General features: G+C 37.9%; 1 protein-coding gene across 9 annotated transcripts in view; it reads right to left on the bottom strand.

Annotated features, from left to right (window-relative positions):
* The window catches only part of LOC105492489 (fibrous sheath interacting protein 1), a 259605-nt gene that overhangs the window by 204554 nt on the left and 27467 nt on the right, over positions 1-27584 (bottom strand). For all 9 annotated transcript variants that reach the window (XR_011606159.1, XM_071067116.1, XM_071067117.1 and 6 more), the window contains exons 6-8: positions 11965-12060; positions 10212-10336; positions 8632-8742 (exon numbers count right to left, since the gene is read on the bottom strand). Coding sequence is in view for 8 of the 9 variants with exons in the window: in XM_071067116.1 (XP_070923217.1) it covers positions 8632-8742; positions 10212-10336; positions 11965-12060 (332 nt within the window). In the remaining variant the exon portion in view is untranslated. The remainder of the gene's footprint in view (positions 1-8631; positions 8743-10211; positions 10337-11964; positions 12061-27584) is intronic.

Here is a 27584-nt window from a genome sequence, read left to right as displayed (position 1 = left end):
TAAAAAAGAATGAGATAACGTCCTTTGCAGCAACACAGATGCAACTGAAGGCCATAATCCTAAACAAAATAACACAGGAATGAAAACCCAAATACTGCACGTTCTCACTTATAAGTGGGAGCCAAACATTGAGTACACATGGACACAAAGAAGGGAACAACAGATACTGAGGCCTACTTGAGGGCAGAGGGTGGTAGGAGGGAGTGGATCAAAAAACTACCTATTGGATACTATTCTTATTACCAGGATGATGAAATAATCTGTACACCAGAGTCCTGTGACATCCAATTTATCTACAGAACAAACCTGCATGTGTACCCCTGAAGCTAAAATAAAAGTATTTTATTTGTTTAAAATAAACAACTTAAAAAATAATAAACTTTGTTATGGCCTTACCAAAAAAATAAAAAGAACAAGTTCCTGATTTTGTGAAGTCGGTGATGGTGTGATGGTGGTCACGTTATCCAAACTAGGGATTATATAGATGCAGTAGGTTTGAAGAGAAAGCTAATGAATTGTTTGGGACCTTTTGAAACTGGCAGACATCCCCCTAGGATATCCACAGATTATGTTAGGCAGTTAAATACTTTTATGTGAAATTCAAGATAGAGACTTGGGATTGAAATAAATACACTTGACTTACCCACATATCTACAGTGGTTCAAACCCTGGGGGCTGTGAGAATGGATAAGGTCATAAAGGGAAGCATTAGTGCAAAAAGAGGACAGAAGCATCATGAAGAATATTTGGAATAACGTGGCAAGTAGAGGGCAAAGAAACTTATTTCATACATTTTGATTTCAAGATGCTAATACCAGGAATTAAGCCCTAGGTGATCATCAGAGGCATTACAGGTAAAAACTTTATGCAGCAAGACTTTTATATTTTTATCCTCTTGACCCTGGCATTCACAGTCCCTGTTTCAGTGAAACCAAACAGTGTGTGGGTCTTGGCAGGGAAGGATCACGACAAGACACTCCTCTCCACTCTCTGACATCAAGACAAACAGATGACCTAGATTCGGCTAATCGAAAGCAAACACCCCGAACCTTGAGGGACAGAAGCAAAGCTGCAGGGAAATGATTAATGGAGACAGTGATGGTAGCAGCAATGAGCATCTCTTGGAGAACAAACGTCTGGTGGAGCCAGGGGCAGCCAGCCCCTAACCAGGCTGTTCCTAAAGCCATGTCTATGGCTGCCTGGACATCTGCCTGGTGTACAAACCTGGTTCCCCAAACTTCCCATTGAGTCTATGGACTACTCACAACTCCCAATAAATTCATTTTGTGTTGCTTTAGCCAAAGTCCATCTTTGTTACTTGCAACCCAGAACAATGACTGATAAAAAATTTATCGCCATGCTATTTATAATAAAACATCTAAAAATAGGGGGAAAGTCGGTAGATTGTAGTATATCAATATAAGGATTATGATATAGTCATGAATGTTCTTAAATACACTTGTAAGTTGGTATAAAGAAATTGAGCCTCAGTGAGGTTCAGGTAGCTAAAGGCACACAACTCTAATAAACTGACAGAAGTCCAGGTTCTGATTTAAATTCCATTGCTCTCTGTTGAAAATAAACATGAACAGCTTAAAAAAAAAAGTTATGCATAATTTTTAAAATATATTACCTAATTACTCACAAACTCTAGTAATTTTTCCTAAATAAAGGTGATGTTAATACCATATAGCCCAAATGATAAATAACAAAGAATCACAGAAAAGTAAAGCTATGAAACCGATGATGAAATAGCGGCTAATAGATTTTAAATTCTTGTCTGAATGGGATTATTTTCAAATGACGCTGAAGTTAAAAGAGCATGTCAGATTAAATTCAACAGAAATGTAAATGTTTCATGCACTACACCATTACAGAAATAATGTATGTAAGAGGTAGTAAATGGCATCCTTTTTTTCTATCTGTGTAGCACCTCTACACACCCTGGCTATGTGTGGGGAACTTCTAGCTTTTAGGAATCTTACCTTTCCAAGATAGAACAGAAAATGCTCTTCACCAGCATCCTTTACAGGTAGGGTTCATGCAGGTAACTAAGGGTCCACACCACCAGACTCCCCGACTCAGTACTACCAGATGTGAGTGACCTGAGATCTGATCTAAACCCATTTCACTGGTGAGGGTGGTAGTAGAGACAGCTTAGGGGGTGCCATTCATTGCAAGTGTGAGTTCCCAACACAGATGAAAATATTTTTTAAATTCTAAATAAGTATCCTAGAGCAATAGTCCCCAACATTTTTGGCAACAGGGACAGGTTTCTTGGAAGACAATTATTCCATGGACTGGGGGGCAAGGTTAGAAAGGATGGTTTCAGGATGAAATTGTTCTACCTCAGATCATTGGGCATTAGATTCTCAAAAAGAGCAGACAACCTAGATCCCACCCATGTGCAGTTCACAATAGGGTTCGTGCTCCTGTGAGAATCTAATGTGCGGCTGATGTGACAGGGGGCTCAGCTCAGGTGGTAATGCTCGCTAGCATACCGCTCATCCCCTCCTGCTGTGCAGCCCAGTTCCTAACAGGCCATGGGACCAACAGGTACCAGTCCCCTATCCTAGAGAGATTCAAGAGAATGTTACATCCATAAAATTATGCATGACGGCTGGGCACGGTGCCTCGCACCTATAATCCCAGCACTTTGGGAGGCCAAGGTGGGCGGATCACCTGAGGTCAGGAGTTCAAGACCAGCCTGGCCAACATGGTGAAACCCTGTCTCTACTAAAAATACAAAATTAGTATAGTGCAGTGGCAGGCACCTGTAATCCCAGCTACTTGGGAGGCTGAGGCAGGAGAATCACTTGAACCTGGGAGGCAGAGCTTGCAGTGAGCCAAGATCGTGCCATTGCACTCCAGCCTGGGCGACAAGAGTGAAACTCCATCTCAAAAAAAAAAAAAAAAATTATGCATGCCACTAAAAAGAACAACCAGAGGAGTTCAGGGGGAATTAAAACATAATTATCATTTTAGTCACTTTCTTTAAGTTGTGCATTTATTTGTCAAAGATGGGATTGTGGGGCACTTCATAAAGGAAAGGGCACATTTGAAAACACAGATATTTAAAAGAACACAGAGAATTTGAGGAACAGCAAGAAGTTTGGTATGATTTGAGAATATAGTAAATAGATTCCTTCTTCAAAGTTTTCCTAAACTTTTCCTGCTGCACTGCTTCTTCCTCTGAATTTCTATTCTAACATTTGCCATCATCCATCTGACTCTAGAATTTCTATGTTCACCTCCCACATCAGATAAGAGGACTTGCAGAAAGAACGCTCAGTAAATATTAGTGTAAATATATATATATATATATTTTTTTTTTTAGATGGAGTCTCGCTCTGTTGCCCAGGCTGGAGTGCGGTGGCACAATCTTGGCTCACTGCAACTTCCACCTCCCAGGTTCAAGCGATTCTCCTGCCTCAGCCTCCTAAGTAGCTGGGATTACAGGCGTGCGCCACCACACCTGGCTAATTATTGTATTTTTAGTAGAGATGGGGTTTCACCATATTGGCCAGGATGGTCTCAAACTCCTAGCCCCAAGTGATCATCCCACCTTGGCCTCCCAAAGTGCTGAGATTACATGCGTGAATCACCACGCTGGGTCTAAAAACAATTGTCTTTAAAAATCTCAAAAGAGAGCTGCATAGCTAAGCAGCAGAATAGACATGGTTGAAACCCAACTTAGAAAACTGTATAATGAGCTTATATGTACAAAATGGCAAAAAAGGTTAACATTATGAGAAAGATGTTATAAGACCTGGAAGAGAGATCCAAGAGGTCCTATAGCCATCTGTGGCAGACACTGTCTACTGACTGACATGATCCCCATTTCTACCTCTACTACAAAAAAAGAGAAAGCCATATACCTGACTCCCCCTTCTCACTTGCAGCAACATACTGAACAAACGGCTATGTGTACAGCTTGGCCGGTGAGATGCAGGTAGAAGTCCTGGGGACACCATTCCATCCCCAGTGAAAAAGCAAAGCCTCAGAGGAGAGTCTCTTCGCTCTTTATCCTTCCCTCCTCTTGTCTGCCTGGAAGATGGACACACTGCCTACAGATGCAGCAGCAATCTCGCAAACCTAAAGACAAAATCCACAAAGGAACGCAGAACCCGAGGACAGAAAAACATAAGCTGCTCACCCCTGGATTTCTTGTTACCCCATTTACAGGTATCCCAAAAGGAGAAAAAAGAGATGATGGAAAGGAAGAAATAAAAAACATAAACTTCTGAGCTGAAGGAAGATTTAAACCTTCAGATAGAAAGAGCCTACAAGGGCCGGGCGCGGTGGCTCAAGCCTGTAATCCCAGCACTTTGGGAGGCCGAGACGGGCGGATCACGAGGTCAGGAGATTGAGACCATCCTGGCTAACACGGTGAAACCCCGTCTCTACTAAAAAATACAAAAAACTAGCTTGGGTGTGGTGGCAGGCGCCTGTAGTCCCAGCTACTCGGCAGGCTGAGGAGGAGAATGGCGTGAACCCGGGAGGCGGAGCTTGTAGTGAGCGGAGATCCATCCACTGCACTCCAGCCTGGGCAACGGAGCGAGACTCCATCTCAAAAAAAAAAAAAAAAAAAGAAAAAAAAAAAGAAAGAGCCTACAAGGCACCAAGCAGGAACTGAAATGTTTTTAAAGACACACACAAATACAATCTGATAAAATTGTGAGCTCCAAAATAAGGGGGAAATTCTACATGCTTCAATAAACAAAGGATTTTGCATGCAGAATTTAGTTATCTGCTAAGCTAACATTCAAATGAGGAAAAAATAAATATTTGAATACACAAACACTCAAAAATTATCCACACTCCACTATTTCTTGGTGCAAAATTTTTCAAAAAAGTTCCAGAAAAATAATTCAAGGAATGACTTATACAAATAAATGATTTGTTGAGTCCAAACACACAGTTAATGGTGCGGCTAAAAATTTTGGCTAACTTTTGTTGAGAGAGATTCCTAACATAAAAGAAGCATACTATTTTTAAAGGTTAAGATTAAAATGCGTAATATTCCAGAACTAAAATTCCAGATGATTTCAATATATCCTGGAGGAAAGAAAATGAAACACAAGGGAAATAAAAGTACACCAAAGATCCAATCTTGTTAAAATATGAAATTTTAGAAACTAATTATGGAAGTTGAAAAGAAAATATGAATTGTAATATATTTTTAAAACTTGAAGGTTAACAGTACACCAGATCAGAAATAGGATATTAAGTTTCCAAACCACAAGGGAATAGGGAGATAAACAAAAACAAATATGATAAATAAAATATAAAGTTTGATGTCAGGAAAAGATTCAAAAAGTATGTGGTCATAATGATTATGAGTAAATTAAATATCCTCATATTGATAATAACAAAAGATAAAGGATGACAAAACAAAGATAAAGACACAAAAGCAACAGCAAACGCCCAGCTACACAGTACCTGTAAAAGATCAAAAACTAAAATGACAGACATGACTTTAAAATAGAAAGACGACATAAATACTAACAAAAATATGTGCAAAAGGTAGTATTATTAACAAAAAGTCATTATGAAAGCATTCCTAGAATGTATAAAGAAAATCTATCGCCATAGTTCGATATGCAGTGAGACCATGGGTAGCAGTACTGAACTTCACAATTAATAACAAAACCAGAATGAAACCCAGATCCCTTAATTCTTACTGGTATCTAAGCTTTTGTTAATAAAGCAGACACATTACAGTTATGTGTCACTTAATGACAGGGATATATGTTCTAAGACAGGTATCACTAGGCAATTCTGTCATTGTGCAGAAATCACTGAGTGTCCTTCCCAAACCTAGACGGTAGAGTGTATTACACACCTGGGCCACATCGTAAAGCCTATTGCTCCTGGGCTATAAACCTGTGCAGCATGTTTTGTAGTTACTGTGTTGTAGGTGATTGTAACACAATGGGAAGTATTTGTGAATCTAAACATATTAAAACATAGAAAAGGTACAATAAAAATATGGTATAAAAATATTTTTAATGGCACACCTGTATAGGGCACTTAACCATAACTGGAGCTTGCAGGACTGCAAGCTGCTCTGGTGAGTCAGTGCTTGAGTGGTGAGTGAATGTGAACGCCTAGGGCATTACTGGCTGCTACTGTAGACTTTATAAACACTGTACATTTAGGCAACACTAAATTTATTTTAAAATATCTTTATTTAATAATAAATGAATTTTAGTTTACTGTATAACTTTTTTACTTTTAAAACTTTTAAATTTGTTTAACTTTTTCACTCTCTTATAATAACACTTAGCTTAAAATACAAACACAGTATACAGCTGTAGAGAAATATTTTCTTTCTTTATAAGCTTTTTCCTATTTTAAAATTTTCTTTTTTTATTTTTAAGATTTTGTGAAAAACTAAGACACAAATGCACATACTAGCCTAGGCCTACACAGGTCAGGATCATCAATATCACTGTCTTCCACTCCATACCTTGTCCCACTGGAAGGTCTTTAGGGCAGTAACACGCATGGAGCTGTCATCTCCTATGATAACAACGCCTGCTTCTGAAATTCCTCCTGAAGGACCTGCCTGAAGCTGTTTTACAATTCACTCTTTTATAATAAGTACAAGGAGCACACTCTAAAATATAGAGCTACCGTGTCACTAGGTGACAGGAATTTTTCAGCTCCATTATTATCTTATGGGACCACTGCCATATAAGAATGTTGACCAAAACATCATTATGTGGCACATGACTATACCATGAATCAGCGAAGCTAAAATATCTCAGAATTATATGGGCATTTAGCAGTTTCCCTCACCCACCCATTTCCCCTACTGCATCAGCCCCAGGCATAGCAACACCTTCACCTGCTCCTAGACACAGCCCCCGCTGGGACCTCACCATCTCAGGAAGGATTATTTAGAAGATTATTATCTCTGATATTCTGTAGATATGTGTTTGGTTTTTGGTGGAAGGGAGGGATATTTTGTTTGCCCACGCAGAACTTTTTTAAATAGGAGCGGTTGTGAACATGTTACAAGTTTAATATTTCCCACAAAAAAAAAAATCTGAATTTCTAGCTTTCCTTGAAAAATTGGAGGATCCAGGCAGGCCTGGCCTGAGATTTCCATGCAGCAGCCACCAGCGGACAGACTGTTAGCTCCCGCTGGATGGGCACGCCCTCCCCTGTGGGCCACAGGCATCACTGCACATGCACTGCTTTTGGACCTACAGCAAAAAAACTACGCTCTGAATCTCTGTGTCCCTAGATGTGGAAACGAAGACAAGGATTCTTGTTCAAGTGATTTATTGGGAGAGTGCCTTTGGGACCAGGGACGTGAGGAAAACAGCTGAGGGCAAGGGCACAGGGCCAAGCGAGGATGTGGTCTCAGCTGAAGACCAGCTTCAGTCTGATCCCTGGGGAAGCTCTGGAGGACACAATGCCCCACAGAGCTACTCTCACCTTTAGATAAAGGGCCCGGGGTGAGGAGGGAGTGATATCCTGGGCTGTCTGGCTCAGGGAAATTCTCCGGGGAAGGGGACAGCTGTGCACCCTTAGTACAGGGCTGGGGCATGGATGCACAGACAGGTGTCAGGGAAAGGGGATATGGGCAAGGTCTCAGCAGCATTCAATCCATCATGTCCTTATTAAATGCAGGGGAATACAAGATATACAAAAGAGCTAAGTGCTTCAAGGAACATAGGAGAGTGTATTTCTTCATGGAAGCAAAGAATATTCCTCAAGTTTAATATGTAAACAAATGCAAACAGTGGCACAGCACTCCTTAGGTGACCTTCCTGGGCCCTATAAATACCTGCATTCGCCCCACCCCACCCCCATTACATGCTGTTCCCCTCTTTCAGTGTAGTCTGTCCCCACCCAGACTTATCACCATAAGCAGGCCCTCCTGTCAACCCCAGGACTCTCCAGGGAAGTGGCTGCTCAAAGTTAACTGGGCAGGAACAGGATGGAATTCTTTGGGATTACTGAAGACTACACTGAAACACCACAAAACCAGTTTAGGGACAGTAAGAAAAGGAGACAGAAAAACACATTCATATGTCATCAGTAATAAGTACATCACATCACAGGCAGAAGTTATTTTGATAAGCAATGTGTAAACACTCTTAAAATGACATTAAATAATCCTCCGAAAGTCAATAAAGAATTGACCAAGAATAAATTTGAAAACTTCAATAAAAATAATTGTACAAAACAGGATTTAAAAAATTAACTTATATGTTAAGTTCAGAGGTTACATGTGCAGGTTTGTTACACAGGTAAATTTGTGTCATGGGGGTTTGTTGTGCAGATTTTTTTTTTACCCAGGTATTAAGCCTAATACTCATTAGTTATTTGTCCTGATCCTCTCCCTCCTCCCAACCTCTACTCTCCAACAGGCCCCAGTGTGTGTCACTCCCCTCTATGAGTCCATGTGTTCTCATCATTTAGTTCCCACTTAAAAGTGAGAATATGCGGTATTTTGTTATCTGTTCTGTGTTAGTAAAACAGGATTTTCTTTAAGTCAGAGAATAATGTCTCAGAATCTGAAAAATTATTGTAAATTTGTGCTACTGGGTCAATAACATGATTTTTTAAAATCAAAATTAAGAAGTGTAGAGTTCTCTATCAGAGTTTACGTACCTCAGAACTGGAGAGCCCAGAATCTTTCTCATCCAAGTCCTTCAAAAGCTCAACCAGCCTTTTCTTCTCTCTCTCAATCATAACTACTGGGTTTCTTGATTCCTTGGCCAACTGCAGAATTTATTAATGGAAATATTATATAATCAAAGAAAATCACAGTTCAGGAAAATAAAAATGGAACCTGAGACTTCTACACTACAGATACCCAAAGAGAAAAGTTGCGAGATTAGGCATTTTACATTTGCTAGGTAATTTTATTTGACGCAAAAATTTTTGTATAGGGCCATTCTCTAATATTCAAAGATATCCCTATAAGCAGGCCTTCCTGTTAACCATTCCAACAGACATTTTATTAAAAATTAATATGAGCAGTTTTCAAACCTCTCTATCATAGATAAAAAAATATAAATGCAAAAACATCCTTGCTGAGACATTTGGAAGAAATCTTCTTGCCACTTTCTTTGGGGTACTGATCCACTAAATGAAAGTGCTTTTAAATGTCAAGACTATCATATGAGGAATTTAAATATTCAGTTACTATTAAAAAGGGGAAAGAGAAATCTACAGTAGACCTGCTGTGTCAGCAAGAACCTGGATAAGGGGGGAACTCTACTGCTCTAGGAAAATTGAGCAGTAAATAAACATACAACTGGCCAATGCAAAGACAGAGACAGATCGAGATGGAGAAGGTTTCCTGAAGAAGATCATATGAACGTGGAGCACAAAAGTCGAGCGTCCCAGAGGCCAGTCCTGGCAGTGGCAGGCTGTCCCATGGATCCAGTCTGCCTGGAAATGATCTGCCAATTATGGGGAAAGCATCAGGCTTGAAGTGTAAAAAATTACTTAACTCTCTCTTGTCAATACTCCACACTTGCCCATGCAGTTTTCTAGTGACGCTGTTTAAGGGGTGTGCAGAGCTTCTGTCCTCCTCACTACATTTCTTGTTGCAAATTAATTAACTCGCATTCTGGTCTAACCCAGCAACCCTTTGCCCTTGTTTAGTGTAAGTCTGCCTTAAAGACAAACCAAGTCAGGTTGCAAGGCCTGTAAGACCAAAGATGGGTGCTTGAAGTGGAAGCTAATCAAGGCCAGTGACCAGCTGCTGGGAGGTTCAGCGAAGAGGCAGACAACCAGTTGGCTTCTCCAGCCCAGCTGCTGCCAGGAGCATTTTCCATTCAAAGTTGTAAATGTACTAGCTATAAAATCAGTCTTATTACTTAAAAAAAAAAAAATTTTACCAATACGCAATTTAAAGTCTGAGAAACATTGTCCAAAGCTATTATCTAAATAAATGTTTTGCAAATTGCAGGAAACAGACTATTTCTGGATAGTGAAATAAATGATAGATGCACCTAGCAATTTTAAAAGGAGATAGGATAGGATAGGATGTAATGGGTTGAACATAGAAATAATGAAGTACTGGTTTATAAAAGTTTTCTTTTATTATATCTACTAATTCAATAATTTATACATTTATGATGGTTGAAAAAATATTTCAAGACACTGAACTGAAAAAACCATTGCCATTTTTTCAGCTCATTTAGCCCCAAATTCTCGCTTCTGAATTTCTAAGTACATACCTCAATGTTTCTCTTAATAAAATCCTGGTTGTGTTTACCCCTGAGCTCAATCTTTTCTGTATTTGAGAAAGGTTTCTTTCCTGCTTTGATCAATGACTCATTTCTTTCCACATCACAGGTAAAATCTAATATTAAGAAAGTTCAAAAATTTTTTGTAATTATAAGTGTCAATTATGCTAAAAGCCCACTTTAAGCATATATTAAAGTATATAAGAAATAAAACACACACAGAAGAACTAACTTCTACATTCCAGATCCAGAAACCTCATATATAATGGAGATCTATTCTTAAAAAGATAAATGTGCTACCGTAACTTCGAATGAAGTTCTCATAAAACTTCTTGTGTAATTCATTATCATGTATCAAACTTCTTCCTGTTGATTCCATGAGAATGATGGGAAATATCAATAGAACTTCAAGACAGACATGAGATGAAGAAATTGCTGATGTTAGGGAGACTTTAAAATATATATTTTATTTCAGTCTTGACACAAAACAAAAATTTCCCTAACGACTAGGTCATCCCTGCTATTCTATTAATTTGCCATCACCCCTTCTGAACAGTGCATTTTGTTTAGACTGTCTTTTGAGCAAGGTCTGGGAATTAGTGTCCCATGTCCTGGCTCCCATCTATACAAACCCCTAGAGCCCATCTCAGTTGGCCAATTTTCCTCAACCATTCGGAAGAGGCTTGAGTCAATGTCTGAGATATTCAGACACTGAGTGCTCAAAATAAGAATAAGAAAAATACTTGTGGATTCATATTCCCCTTTATAAAATATCTCATTTTCTCTGTGTCACATTAAAATATTTTTAAACAAAAAATTTGAGTAAATTTGAGTAAAAAAAAATTTTACTCAAATTTAAGTTATATAAGCTTATAGGCAAATAAACCTACACTTTAAACCTGGGGTTTTATTTTTTAACAGTCACATAATTATCTTTTAAATCAACTACCAATAGTTAAAGTATGAGTTACTTTTTTGGTAAGTGGCCTAATAGATACAAGATATAACACTTCTTTCCATAATTCAAGTTGTATACTGTCTTTTAAGTTGAAATATGAGGTTTGTTTATTCATTCAGCTGAAGTTTCATATACTCGTAAGCAATACAACATTTAAAAAATACAAATTGAACACAGCCATGTTTATATTTATCATAGAGCTTCTTTAAAATACGTTTCTAATAAATAGCAGGGGAAACACATTGGGTTATCTGGCCAGAACTGTCTTCACTGTAAATGTCCTCTTCTCCTCTCCAGTCTGGCAGTGATATAGCTGCCATGTTCCCAGAATGACCCCAAACCTTGCTGGGTTGGACAAGTTGGTTGAGCCAGGCGTAGGCCCCTGACCCAGCTGGATCACTCAGGCTCTTCTCTAGGATTGCAGAATTGAGCCAACCTCTGAATGACTAACCACAGCATATGCTCTTGGGAACCAAAGAAAGCTGCCTCCCACCAAAATCCTTTTCACAGGTTTGTTTCTGCTGAAGCCAGGTTCTTATTACTTGCAGCCAGCTTTTAAAAAAACTCTTTATTATTATACAAAATGTCAAGCATCTAAAGTAGAAGGGTATAACAGATTCTCAGCAATTAGCTGCAACAATGACCAGTCTTGTGTCATCTTGAACCCTACTTGCTTCCACTTACCTTTGGATTAAATTACATGAACTTATTTCATTTATGAATATTTCTGTATACAGCTAGTATTCCCTTGTGAAAATATGTATAATCACACAAATTAAAACATACCTTTACTGAGTTTCTGCATCTGCTTTTCATATTCTTCGGGAGGGATCTGAGTATGAAACACGGAGGAAAAGTTGTCTTCATTCTCATGAGAAGGACCTGTTGATTTAAAAAATCATCTGTTCAATGCTCACAAAATAAATTAAGAAGTTGTCTACAAAGTTGTTTTTAAAAGATAACATTTAATATTCTCTCCAGTATTCCTCAATCCCCTCCAGACATACAAATTTCTTAAGACAATGTCAATGTCACCTCCAAGTAGAAATGACAATCATCTTTGTATAGACGAGCCAATGAAACAAACTATAGGAGCTAAGATAGTTAAACAGCATTTCCCTAGAACTTAAGCACAAAAAAAAACGTGTAACAGTGTGCTAAAATATCACATTAACTCTCCAGAGACAATGCACCCAAATCTTGATGCTCATAATACAGAGAATATGCACACTGAGTAAATATAATTGTGATTTTCTTTAGGTCCTCAGGGTGGAGACTTCAAATATGTGATCAGTCATTAAGATGAAAGCATGTGAGAGATAACTTGGGAGACTCTTAGCAATTAACTTTCTTCTTTTCTGATGTATTTTCCTGGCACCTCCATAAAGAAAATAGGACATTGTGTTTTTCAACTTCTTTGTTTCAATGTAGTTTATTTTTATGATCTCCTACTAGCTAATTTGGACACTGTATATTTGCAAGATGCTGCTAACATAAACATTTTATTACAAGTGTGTCTCTATACCCTAACGTGAGAGAATCTGCTACGTTGTGGCACAGAAATGGTTCTGCCTCAGAAAACATGGGAAGTCTTGAGGATATTACAGGATCCACCACCTCTCCCAGAAAGCAAACCAAGTTCAGACACCCCCTATGAGCTGATACAGACAAAGAAAGCAGGCAGAAGATACATTTACCCTCAACACACAACCACCAAATTCAAAACACAAAACTTCTGCTATAAACACTAATTCATCAACACCAATTCCCTAATTTGGAGTTCATAATAATGAATTAGGAACTGGGGTTGACATTATACTGTTAGTCTTTGTACAATCTTTGATGAGTTAATCAAGCAAATTTGTGGTGTAAGCCTGGGGAGAGAGGGGTAAACTACTTAGAAAACAAAAAGGTTTAAAATTGTTTTTGAACTTTCATTTTTTTGGTGCAACCACTATTAAGAGATCTTCAATATTCATTAAAAGTAGGCTCAGCAAGTCAGTAATTTGGCAACATTTTATTATCAGTTTAAGTTACATTTACATCATAGTCCTGAAGTGGTAATACATTTATTTTGTATCCCATAATTCCTTTAGGATAACCATTTCACTCAATTTTATACTAAAATACCTGTAAAGACATAAAAATATGAAAATTTACAATACTGCAAACCCTCACAGGTGATCAGCGACTATCTGAGGCCAGTGTCACGCAGGTGGTAAAGAAGAAGGTGAAATTACTCTTGTGACCCTGTGGCTCTTTGCCTATCATCCCAGTGGTATTCACTGCCTCAGAGAGAGGTGGGTACTACCTACAACAAGGGTGCCATCGATCAGCTTTGAGTTTAAAAGACAAGAGTTTAAAAGTTGGGCATTCAGTTGCAAGAGGCTAACCCTTGAGGGAAAAAAAAATTTCTGAATTCCAAAAGTCTCCCTTTAGAAAGTTCTTCCTTCTTTTTCAGAAATAATGTAGAAGAAATTATGGAATTAACCATTTAGTAGCCATCATAATAACTGACTCAGGTAAGTATCATCAATGAACGATAAAACTAGTGGGTGACAGTTTGAGGAATAATAGGATAATAGCCTCAAAGCATCTATCTCCCCCACAAGATAACTTATTAATTACCAAAGGAAAAATAGTAACTTTACCATGGAGAAACCTGGTAGACACCATTTTCATCTAAAGTTAACATTGTGAGTATCGGGACCATCACCATCACGCATTTCCTGATCTGATCCATTGAGAAGGACACTATCACTTCTGTGGGATTCCTGCCAAAAACACATAACCTGAACCTAACCGAGCAGAAACAAACCAACCCAAACTAGAGGACATGGTACAAAATAATAGGCCTACTATCTTCAAAAATGTCTATGTCATAAAACACAGAGACTAAAAGGTATGACGGGAATTATAATGCATAGCCTGAGATTTTTCTTCTGACAATTGGCAAAATCTCAATAAAGCCTATTGATAATTGCATAACAATCATTTCCTGATTTATATGTATAATCGTGCATGTATGCGTGTATATGTGTGTCCTTATGTGGAGAGGGAGAGAGAAAAGAGAATGTGGTAAAATTTCAACATTTGGAGACTCTGGATATAGAGTATTTGAGAATCCTTTGTACTTTTCCTTTGACTTCAAATCTGAAGTTACATCAAAATTAAAAGTTAATAAGAAAATTTTTAAAATTCCTCTCTTCACTACAAACATTCATGTGAGAAGGAAAAAAAAAATCTCCCTTTAGAGATCATGAGCCAAAACTGTGATGATTGAGCAGTTTTTCATGTGAGTCCTGAAAAAGGATGACTGCAGGATGTGATTTAAATTGCTCACTGCCACCCATGGAAGAAATTAAAACCCATCCCAAATAAGGATCTAGAGGACCTAGAAGACTGCAGAGGGGATGAGTTTAGAGCAGACACAAGTGATACAGGTATTAAGCTGCTCCCCGGCACAGCCCCTGGAGGTGAAATCCTGGAGGTGCATAGAGAATCTGAAGAGGACGGAGAAATCCAGAGCAGAGTGAGCTCTGCCTCACTGTACACCTGGAACTGAAGGGAGACCCCGCATACAGGAACACAGTGCTCTCGATCCACCCATGACAGCTGCAGAGAAGCAAAGGCAGTGTGGCATGCTTACAGCGAGACAGGGGCTGAAGTCATCTGTCTCTCTCTCCCCTCCCCCAGTCACAGACACAAACACACACACACACACACACACACACAGTTCCCCATGGTTGGCTGGCCTGTGCTTGAAGGAGACCAGAAGCTCTCACACGCCCCTGTGAAGATGACTGGGGTCGCAATGAGGGGGTGGCACACAGCCTCCCACCAGAGAGGATGTGGCAGGGACCACATAGAACATCAGCATCTGCTGGCAGATGGCAAAGGCTAAATGGGACCAGCTACAAGTCAGCAGACGCCCCAGCTGGCTTCCCATATCCACAGACCAAGCGGGACAGGATGCCTCTGAGAGAACAGCAAGGACCAGATGCACGCGCCACCCCCCACCACCCCCAGGCCATGATGCTATACAAGCGTCCTCCCGAACCCAGACACCACCCTGAGAAAAGGCAGGGAGAAACAGAAAGGGAAAAAGAGCCTCATTTCTGAATACTGAACTGTACAATTTTTAGATGTCCTACACAAGTATAGTAAATTCTCTCTTAACATCATCTATAGATTCTTGGAAACTGCGACTTTAAGCAAAACGACATATAACAAAACCAATTTTACCACAGTCTTATAAATATAAATAAGAATTAAGTTTCTATGGCACATTTCTGGTCACAAAAACATTATTAAACTTCTAAATAAAAGACCAAAACACTTCTAATATTAAACACTGACATAAATGTGGGCTATAAGTATATTTAAGAAAAATTAAGAAAAATAAATAAGGTAATTATTTACCAGCTTATTCCAATTCAGAGTCTCGGGTGGCCAGAGTCTCTCTTGGCAGCTCAGAGTTCCAGGCAGGAACGCACCCTGGACAGGATGCCATGGCAAGGTGCACTCAGACGCACCCACACGCACTCACAGTGGAACCACGTAGATAACCTAACATGCGTATCTGTGAGATGGAGAGGAAACCGGAGTGTCTGCAGAAAACCCACACAGATGGGGGAAGACAAACAAACTCCATACAGACAGTGGCCCTAGCTGGGAATCCTTTTTTTTGTTTCTCATCGATGTTATGATAAAATGACATTGAGCCCAGCGTGGTGGCTCACACCTGTAATCCTGGCACTTTGGGAGGCCGAGAGGAATCTCTTGAGCCCAGGAGTTTAAGACCAGCCTGGGCAAGATGGCAAGACCCCATCTCTACAGAAAATTTAAACATTAGCTGGGCATGGTGGCATGCACCTGTAGTCTGTTACTCAGGAGGCTGAGGTGGGAGGATCCCTTGAGCCCAGGAATTCAAGGTGGCAGTGAGCAGTGATCATGCCACTGCACTCCAGCCTGGGCAACAAAATGAGATCCTGTCTCTAAAAATAAAAATTAAAAAAATTAAAAATAAAAAAACACGATGTTGAATGAAATGATGTCATTCGAGGACCTACTGTTATCAGCGGCCATGCAAGCTTTGCGTACTGAAACAGCGCAGGGGCAGACTTAGATCTAGATGGGAGGCAGCCCCTTGACTCAGAGATAAAAGGAAAAAATCACTCAGAAACCAGAGTCCCCATCTCCTTGAGCAACAACACTGTTTCTTGAGGCAGTTCAAATGCGTTATTCAACTGCCGTCAGACTTCTTTCTGCACCTCTTCAGAGGCTGCAACTCTTAGAAAACAACTGCACAGAAAGGAGGCAGATACGAGCAATAAAGATGTACTCCTGCAAGCAAATCCTCACAGTGGAGACAGAGGTGTGATGCTAAGAGCCCTGAAAGGCTTGTCCCCAGAACTACATCAGTTATAGGTATCAAATCCGAACCAGCACAGCAGAGCCTCAGGAGTGAATGTCCGCTAGACACTCAAAACTGAAATGGCAGCTGGGCACAGCAACCTAAGCTGCAACCAGAGATTTAAAATCACGATTTTACCAGCATCCAGATGGACCACGAGCAGACTCAAGGCAGATGTGCCTTTTTGCTCTGTTGGCAAATGGCAGGTGTGGATGGATTTTACCTCATTGGAGGATGAGAAGACACAGAAGGAAAAACATGAAAAACAAATGAAACAGCAGCCTGGTCATCAATGGGACAGCAGACATTTTGAAAATACTTCTACAAATCATACAATTTCTAAAAACATTTTGGCATCCTCAATATATCAAAATACATGACATTTGTGAAATTAGAGGAGTAAGTCACAGGAAACAACTGATGAATGTAGAAAGACAAGAGGATGGGATTATAAAAATAAAGGGGGAAGGAGGGGGCAACTGAGTGAAATGAGGGATTATAAGAAAACCAGTGTGAGAGTGTATCTTTTAATAAGCTAGTTTAAAAGAGTACACTCATTGCCTCACCTAACATGTACATCACTAGACATAACAGTGATTTTCCTGTTAGACCCTAATGGTTTTCCTGTTTGGACTTCTCTCCTTCCCTCCTTCCATCCTTCCATTCTTGCTTTCTTCCTTCCTCTTTCCTCCCTCCCTCCCTTTCTTCCTTTCTTTTAATGCTCATTTTCTTGTCTTTTATTTTTCCCTTCTCCTTTATAAACCATAATCCTAACTATACAACAATTTGGAAGGTTTGCACTTTAATTTGAAGTCTAAGTTATATAAACGTATTTTTTCTGTATTAAGAAAGTCAAGAACAAAAAAACGGTTTTCTGCCCCTCCTCTAAAGTAACACAGGGAATTTAGAATTGTTTTACTTACCCTCACCTTTTTCTCCCACTTTTCAGCCTCTGTTAATATAATCTGGACTTTTAGGCCTACCTATTGTTATTCTTATCTTCTAGTGTAGAGTAATTCTTAGATTTATAAACATACGTTTCTTTCTGTTCACCTCTGTATTTGGCTGGTTATAATGTTCACAGATAATTCCTTTATATAGCAACTTCTCTAATCCTGGATTGTACATTGTGACTCATTTGCTGGTTGCCTAGAGTGTGTTTTCAAGTATATTTATTCCAAAGATAATATTAGCAGTGCATTATCCACTCTACCATATCTAAGAATGTCTTTCTGCTGTCTTCACGCCACAGTAACAGAGGCAATATGTAATCCCTAGTTACTATATTTTTCCTTTATTGCAAGAAAGAAATCTGAATTCAGCTTCCATTTTTATAGGTAAAATAAGATTATTCTAATTTGCGCCTGGATGCTTGTAAGATTTCTTCGGGCCTTCCCACGGTTCAGAATTCTTGCCTGTGTATATATGGGTATTGGCCTTTTATCATTAATAGTGCATATATAATATTTTTTAAATCACAAGTTTCCTTTGATCATTGTTTCTGTAACAGTTATACTGGTTTACTTTCTCAGAAATTTCTATAATTTTTAGCTGGAATTCCTATTCCCTATCTCCACACTTATCATTTACTTCATCATTTCTTCAACTATTTATTCCTTCGTGTTGTGGAGCATCCTTCACTGCCTTGATTCTCCTGCAGTCTTAATTGTGCTCGTTACTCTGATAGGTACATTTTTCCTATCTTTCCATGTAATCCTTTCTCATCTTAGCTTCTTTTTTTAAATCATCCTCTTGTCATTTCATGTTAGTATACTCTTTCTTCAAGGTCATCTTTTTTGGTTTCACAAATAATATGCATTTTCTACTGTATTGAAGGAGTCCAATCAGTTTTCAGAAACTAATAAAAGCATAATTATATTGAAAGACCTTAACAGAACTCTCTAAGATGAATGCAAATCAAGTAGACAAGTAATATGGACATTTTGCATATTTCAAAATTTGTTCTACACAGAGAGAAATAGTCCTTCTTTTCAAGTGCCCATGGAACACTTTTAAAAGTTAATCATATATTAGGTGAATTTTCACTGGCGGTATTAATCATATTACAGGCAAAACAATTCTTTGTGTGGAGTTCCCTTATGCAAGTCCTGACCTTTAGCAAACTTGGCCCCCGGCATAGTGGCATAAATTCCAGTAATTCCCTCATTCTCCCCTGCAGCACATCCTTACAACAGCCAAAAATGCACACATCCAAATGTCTCCTACAATGAGAACCTCTCTACTAGACTATAAAGATTTCAACAAATTCAAAATATCCAAAAACAGTTCTAAGAGGGAAGTTTATAGCAATAAATGCCTACATTATAAAAGAAGAAAGATCTCAAATAAGTAGCCTGACATTATGCTTCAAGGAACTGGAAAAATAACAAACTAAACCCAAAGTTAGCAGAAGGAAGAAAATAATAAAGATCAGAACAGAAATAAATCAAACAGAGGATAGAAAAGCCATCAGGAAGGGGAAATCAATAAAGCTAAGAGTTGTTTTTTTGAAAAATCAAACAAAATCAACAAAAGTTAGACTGAGAAAAAACAGAAGACTCAAATATCTAAAATCAGAAATGAAAACAAAAAAATTACAACAGACACCTAAGAAATAAAAAGTATCAAAAGGGACTATTATGAATAATTATGTGTCAACAAATTTGATAACCTAGAGAAAATGGATAAATTCCTAGAAAAATATAAACTACCAATATTGAATCAGGAAGAAACAGAAAGCCTGAACAGATCTATAATAAACACAGAGATTGAAGTAGTAATTAAAAACTTCCCTGCAAAGAAAACCCCAGGACCAGATGGTTTCATGGCTGAATTCCACGAAACTCTCAAAGAATTAATACCAATACTTCTTAAACTCTTCCAAAAAAAAAAAATCAGCTAGCGGGGATACTTTCTAACATATTTTATGAGGCCAGTATCACCTTGATACCTGCGCCACACGAAGACTCTACACAAAAAAGAAAATTACAGGCCAGGAATCTCTGATGAACATTGATGTAAACATCCTCAATAAAATATTACCAAACCAATTTCACAATATATCAAAAAGACTACACACCATGATCAAGTGGGATTTATTCCTGGCAGGTAAGGGTGGTTTAACGTATGTAAATCAATCAATGTGATACATAAATAACATTAACAGACTGAAAGACAAAAACCACATGATCATTTCAATTGATGCAGAAAAAGCATTTGACAAAGTTCAGCATCCTTTCTTGATAAAAACTCTCAAGAGTTTAGGTATAGAAGAAAATTTCCTCAACATAATAAAGGCCATTTATAAAAAGTTCACAGTTAACATCATAATCAATGGGGAAAAACGGAAAGCTTTTCCTCTAAGATCTAGTACAAGGTAGGGATGCCCACTCTCACCACTTCTATTCAGCATAGTACTGGAAGCACCAGCAAGAGCAATCTGACAAGAAAAAGAAATAATAAGCATCCAAATCAGAAAGGAAGAAGCAAAATTATCTGTACTTGCAGATGACATGATTTTGTATGTAGAAAACCTCAAAGATTCCACCAAAAAAAAAAACCTATTAGAAGTAATAAATAAATTCAGAAAAGTTATAAAGTACAAAATCAACATATAAAAATCCGTGGCATTTCTATACACAAACAACCTAGCCTAAAAAAGTCAAGAAAACAATCTCATTTATGATAGCATCAAAAAAATCAAATGAAATACTTAGGAATAAATTAAACCAAGGAGGTAAAAGACCTGGACACTAAAAACTATAAAACATTGGTGAAAGAGATTCAAGAGGACACAAATAAATGGAAGGATATTCCATGCTCATGGATCAAAAAATTTAGTATTGTGATGAAGTCCACACTACCCAAAGCAACCCCCATCAAAATCTCAACAATATTTTTCACAGAAATAGAAATCCTAAACTTCATATGGAACCACAAAAGACCCCAAATGGCCAAAGCAATTCTGAAAAAGAAAAACTAAAGTTGAAGGCATCACACAGAAAGGTAATCAAATTAGTATTAGCAATGTAATCAAAACAGTATAATACTGGCATAAAAACAGACACACAGACCAGCAGAACAGAATACAAATCCCAGAAATAAATCCAAACATATACAGTCAATTAAGTTTTAACAAGGGTCCAAGAAGACGCAAAGGGGAAAAGGTAGTCTCTTCAATAAACGGGTGCTGGGAAAACTGGAATTCCACATCCAAAAGAATGCAATTGGACTCTTATCTTACACCATACACAAAAATCAACTCAAAATGAATAAAAGACCTAAGCATAAAATCTGAAACTATAAAACTCCTAGAAGAAATCATAGAAGGAAAGTGCCTTAACATCGCCCTGGGCAATGATTCTTGGGTATCACACCAAAAGTTCAGAATAAAAGAGCAAAAATAAATAAATGGGACTACATCAAACTAAGAAAGTTCTGCATAGCAAAGGAAACAATCAATAAAAGAAAAAAACCTACAGATTGGGAAAAACATTTGCAAATCACATATCTGATAAGGTGTTAATATTCAAAATTTATAAAGAACTCATACAACTCAATAGCAAGAAAATATAGCCTGATTAAAAATGGGCAAGGTGAATAGACACTTTTTCAAAGAAAATATAAAAATGACCAACAATATGAAAAGGTGCTCAACATCACTAATCATCAGGGAAATGTAAATCAACACTACTGTGAGATAACACCTTGTTAGGAAAGCTATTATCAAAAAGACAGGAGATAACAAATTATTGGTGAGGATGTGGAGAAGAGGGAACCCTTGTATACTGTTTGAGGGAATATAGATTGGTGGAGCCATTATGGAAAACAGTATGAAGATTTCTAAAGAAATTAAAAATAGAAAGAATTACCATACGACCCAGCAATTCCTCTTCTGGGTATATACCCAAAGAAAATGAAATCACCACCTCATAAAGACATCTGCACACCCATGTTTATTGCACCATCATTCACAATAGCCAAGATATGGAAACAAACCAGGTGGCCATTGGCAGATGAATGGATAAAGCAACTGTAACACACACACACACACACACACACACACACACACACACACAAAGGAATATTATTCAGCCTTAAAAAAGGAGGACCTGCCATTTGCCACAACATGGGTAGACCTGGAGGACATAATACTACGTGAAATAAGGCAGACACAGAAAAAAAAATACTGCATGATCTCACTTATATGTGGAATTCAAAAAAAAAGGAAAAAGTCAAATATACAGAGAAAGGAAATAAAACAATGATTACCTGGGGAGGGAACACTGGGAGGAAATGGGAAAATGTAGGTCAAAGGATAAAAAGTAGCAGATATGTAGGACTAACAAGTCTAAAGATCTAATGTACAGCTCAAGGACTATAATTGATAATAGTGTATTACATTCAGGATTTTTGCTAAATGAGTAGATTACAGCTGCTTTTCCCATGATGGGGGGTTGAGGAGAGGAAATGGGTAACTATGTGAGGTGACTGATACGTTAATTTGTTTCACTATAGTAAGCATTTTACTATATATATTTATAGATATACATATATGTATCTCATATCATGTTGTATACCTTAAATATACACAGTAAAATTTATTTTTAAAAATATCAAAACCATGACAATATTATGAGACTCTATATTCATTTTTAAAATATAGGACTTATACAAAATTCTGGAGAAGAAAAGAAAGTCATCATCATTTTCTAAGTAACTATTAGATCAATGAGGAAATAAAAACATGGTAACGTCTTGTGGAAAATAATGAAAATGACGATACCACATACAGGAGTATGCTATAGAGATAAAGCTATGTTCAGAAACAAATTCATAGCAATGATGCTTTCATCATTTTTTAAATTTTTATTTGTATTTTAGATTTGGGGGGTACACTACAGGCTTGTTACAAGGGTATACTGCATGACGCTGAGGTTTGGGTTTTTATTGATCCCATCACCCAGATAGTAAACATAGTACTCAATAGAAAGTTTTTCAACCCTTGCCCCATCTCTCCCTCCCTCCTTATGGAGTCCCTGGCATCTATTGTTCTCCTGTTTATGTCCATGGGTACCCAGGGTTTAGCTCCCACTTGTAAGTGAGAACATGCAATGTCTAGTTTTGTTTCTGTGTTAATTCACTTAGGATAATGGCCTCCAGCTGCATCCATGTTGCCACAAAGGACACGATTTTGTTCTTTTTTATGGCTGCATAGTATTCCATGGTATATATAAACCATATTTTCTTTATCAAATCCACCATTGATGGGCATCTAGGTTGGTTCCACGTCTTTGCTATTATGAATAGTGCTGTGATGAACATATGTGTGCAGGTGTCTTTTTGGTAGAACAATTTATTTCCCTTTGGGTATACACCCAGGAATGGGATTGCTGGGTTGAATGGTAGTTATATTTTTAGTTATTTGAGAAATCTCAAAACTGCTTTCCACAATGGCTGAACTAATTTACATTTCCACCAGCAGTGTACAAACATTTCCTTTACTCTGCAGCCTCACCAATGCCTGTTATTTTTTCACTTTTTAATAATAGTCATTCTGACTTGTGTGAGATGGTATCTCATTGTGGTTTTGCTTTGCAATTCTCTGATGATTAGTGGTGTTAAGCCTTTTTTCATACACTTGTATTCTTTGGAGAAGTGTCTCTTCATGTCGTTTGCCCACTTTTTAATGGGGTTATTTGGTTTTTGTTTGTTCAATTCCTTATAGATTTTGCATAATAGTCCTTGGTTGGAGGCACAGTTTGCAAATACCTTCTCCCATTTTATAGGTTGTCTGTTTATTGTATTGATATTTTCTTTTGCTACACAGAAGTTAGTTTAATCAGGTCCAATTGTCAATTTTTGTTTTCGTTGCAATTGCTTTTGAGAATGCAGTCATAAAATCTTTGCCTAGGCCAATATCCAGAAGAGTATTTCCTAGGTTTTCTTCTAGAATTTTTACAGTTTGGGGTCTTACATTTAAATCTTTAATCTATCTTCAGTTGATTTCTGTACATGGGAAGAGGTAGAGGTCCAGTTTTATCCCTCTTCCTATGGCTAGCCAGTTTTCCCAGCACCACTCCTTAAGCAGGGGCTGCAAATAGCAATTTCTTTCCAAAGAGTACAGTGTGGAAAAGAAGGGGGAAATACGGTAACGTTACAGTGGAAAAATCTTACAAATATTTCCTCAGCCAGGTGATCAGAGTTAACATGAATAGCAGTGTTAATAATATGATGTAATGAAAATGACCCTGTAACTCCATGGTTTTCCTCCCCAAAACACACACTCTCAAGTCTAATCATGAGGAAAGCATGAGGTAAATCCCAACTGCTGGGCATTCTACAAAATACCTGACCAGTACTACTCAAAACTGTCAAGGCCATCAAAAATAAGAAAAGTCTGAGAAAGTGTCACAGCCAACAGTAGATTGAGGAGGAGGCATGAGGGCTAAATGGAATGTGGCATCCTGGATGGGATTGTGGAACAAAAAATGGACGTTAAGTAAAAGTTAAGGAAATGTGAATGTACCAAAATTGGTTCACTAATTGAAACAAATGAACCATACAAATGCAAGATGTTCATAATAAGGGAAACTAGAGGTAGGCATAGGGGAAATCTCTGCACCATATTCATAATTTTTCTGTGAATGTAAAACTGTGCCCAAATAAAAAGTTTAGAAAAAACTTCCAGATTAAAAAGATTGAGGAAAACATGAACAAAATTAGAGATAAAGAGAAGGTACAAACAATATGAAAAAGAATTACTATTTAAAATACTATCTGAGATTGTATATTAGTAAATTTTTAAATCTTCGTGAAGTGGATACTTTAAAATCTTAGTGACATGGATGCACTGCCAGAATTGACTCCAGAATAGCTAGTAACCTGAAATAGAATAGTAAATATGACAGCAGCTGAGAAAAGAGTTAGAGAATTGCCTCCAAGAAATTATCTGAACCAGATGGTTTTTCCAGTGAAATCTTTCAAATTTTAAGGGAACAGATAATCCCTGTGTTATATAAACTGTTGCAAATCATAGAAATAAGTGAGCAGCCACCCCCATTCATTTTATGAAGTTCACACAGCCTGACAAAGCAAACATACATACATCTACTCTCTACCCCCAACTACACCTCCTATACCATAACAAACATTTCACACACCTGTGTGTGCACACGCAAATACAACTAACCTGGCTTATAAATATAGATGCAAAAAATCTGAATAAATTCATCCCTTTAAATCTGGTACTAAATTAAAAGGATAATCTTCCATAACTAAGAAGGGTTGGTGCAGGAATAAAAGACTCATTTAGTATTTAAAGCTATTAATTTTAAAACATTAAATATGTTGCTCATGAAATAAAAATTTATGATAATTTAAATATATATTGAAATGCATTCAATAAATTTCAACACTTAGTTCTTATAGTTCTCAGCATAGGAATAACTGTTAAAAAGGACACAAACATTAACATTATTTCCTGATCATATGTTCACAAACTAAAACAAGGTAAACAAGTAAAAATAATTAGAATTAATAATATAATTTAGTTAAATGTACAAATAGAAAACAAATTATAAATGTGTAAGAAGTCACTATGTCATTAATAACCCTTTATAAATATGATGGGCTAAACACCAATGAGGGTAATAATAAAAAGACATATAAGACCTATGCATAGCTAATAGATGTATGAAACCTGCAGAAATTCCTTGACATATGAACGATAATATAAGAGACACATACCGTGTTCTTGTTGATGCAGTAATGTCTAGTAATCACAGGAATACTAATAATAACTCAATTTGTTGAGCACTTACTACATGCTCTAGAAGTCAGCTACCATGTTGTGAGGACACGCACGCATCCTATGGAAGAGTTCGTGTAGTAAGAAACTAAGGTCTCCAGCCCACAGGTAGCAAGAAACTGAGGTCTGCAAACAACCATGTGAGTGAGCTTGGAAGCTAATTCCCCAACTCCAGTAAAGCTTTCAAATGGCTGTAACCCGGGCAACCATTTAACACGAGGGATCCTGAGTCAGAACTACCCAGCTAAGATGCTCCCAGATTCCTGACCCACAGAAACTATGAGATTATAAATGTTTGTTGGCTTAGGTTGCCATGTTTTGGGGGTAATTTGTTACACAGCACTAGATAACCAGTACAATGATCTTGCAGGAAAATAATGACACCATGGAGGCAAGACTGAAAGCTCTTTGAATAGTCTGATAGAGAAATGCTGAGATCAAACCATTTAATAATGGGGGTTTAAAAAAAAAAACCGGTCAGATACAGATAGGGCAGAAAAAATACTCATTTGGGGAACTCAAGGAAGAAGTGTAAAGGAACAATGAGGGAGGAACTCAGGCTGGCTCTTGAGTTTCCAGTTTAGAAGACTAGGTGGGTGATGAAACCATTAACCAAAGCAGAGAAAACATATAAAAGAAGGAATAGGTTTCAACAACAGGGAGGAAGAAGGAAAGAAAAAGAAGAAAACCAGCAGGGAATAATAAATCCAGTAAAAAATGTACTATGCTATGAGAGGTCATTGTCTCAGATTCTTTAAAGATGTCAAGTACAATCAAAACTGGAGGTATGCCATTAGATTTTGAATTTAGGAGGACGACTGATGAAGCAGCTTCCATAGTGTGACAGTAGAAAATACAGACATGGAAAAGTTAAGAAGTAAATGGAAGTTGACCAGGTAGCACCAAGAGATGTGGACTATTCTCTCAACAAGTCTGACCTTTAAGGAGAAGAGGGAAACTGAGTGGTGTCTGTTTTAGAGTAAGGTTTAAAAAAAAAATGAGGAAAAAGGCTTATTTGTATGTTTTGCTGGTCATTCACTGGTTCAGTGGCTTTTCGATTCTGTTTTAGGACTAGAAGAGTTAAACATGGTAAGTTGAAGGAAAAGAGCCAGAGAGATTGAAGCCTTTTTCCTCGTTTTTTTAAACCTTACTCTAAAAAAGCTCCAGATGAAAAATGGAATGGCTGACAAACCAACAGCCAGTGAAAGCGATGGGATGTTACTGATTCTGGCCTCAGAGAATAAGAGTACCTTCCCTTCATGTAAACTTAGAGGGAAGAGGCAGGGGATGGATGAGCATAGTCAGGATGAAGCTTAGAAACAGAAGGAAAGAATCTGAAGGGATTCCTACCCTGTAGATTCATTTTCTCTGGAAAGGAAGACCAAACAACACAGTGAAGGAAGGTCTCGCAGAAGATGGGAGACGAAGCAGTTAGTAACAGTTTGGAATCACCATTTTGGAGAATGTAACAGAGATTGCTAAGCAATGCCGAGACTCCAACGAAACCAAAAACCAAAATCCTTACCTGTGTCAGTCAGCACAGTTATGTGATTTCCTCCCTCTATCCTCTGCATATCAGAGTAGAAAGAGACTACCAAATTTTCTTTGAGTATTTAACCAAGCATCCAAAAGCAGAAGTATCACATATATGAATCTCACAGAAAAGGCACCTAGAAAGAAGTATTCTCGAATTTTAAAAAGCCTAATTGGTTACGATGTTTATGTTTTGTGTTTATATGCATTTATATATTTGGAGCTAGAAACACGAGAGAAAAATGTGACAAAGACAAAAAGAATAACCTCTATCAAAAGCAGACAGTAAGCAACCCTGTCACTAGATGTATTTGTCTCAAAGAATATTGAATTCTACCTGTATTCATTAGATAAACGATAGAAACTAAGGGAAAACTCCTGGCGATGTAAAGAGTTTTGATTTTTAGGCCGGGCGCGGTGGCTCAAGCCTGTAATCCCAGCACTTTGGGAGGCCGAGACGGGCGGATCACGAGGTCAGGAGATCGAGACCATCCTGGCTAACACAGTGAAACCCCGTCTCTACTAAAAAATACAAAAAACTAGCCGGGCGAGGTGGCGGGCGCCTGTAGTCCCAGCTACTCGGGAGGCTGAGGCAGGAGAATGGCGTGAACCCGGGAGGCGGAGCTTGCAGTGAGCTGAGATCCGGCC

This window comes from Macaca nemestrina, chromosome 7, assembly GCF_043159975.1.
Source record: "Macaca nemestrina isolate mMacNem1 chromosome 7, mMacNem.hap1, whole genome shotgun sequence".
In the NCBI taxonomy this organism is placed as follows: Eukaryota; Metazoa; Chordata; class Mammalia; order Primates; family Cercopithecidae; genus Macaca; species Macaca nemestrina.
The sequence above is the reverse complement of the archived record's forward strand: the minus strand, read 5'-3'. Positions and strand labels throughout refer to the sequence as shown.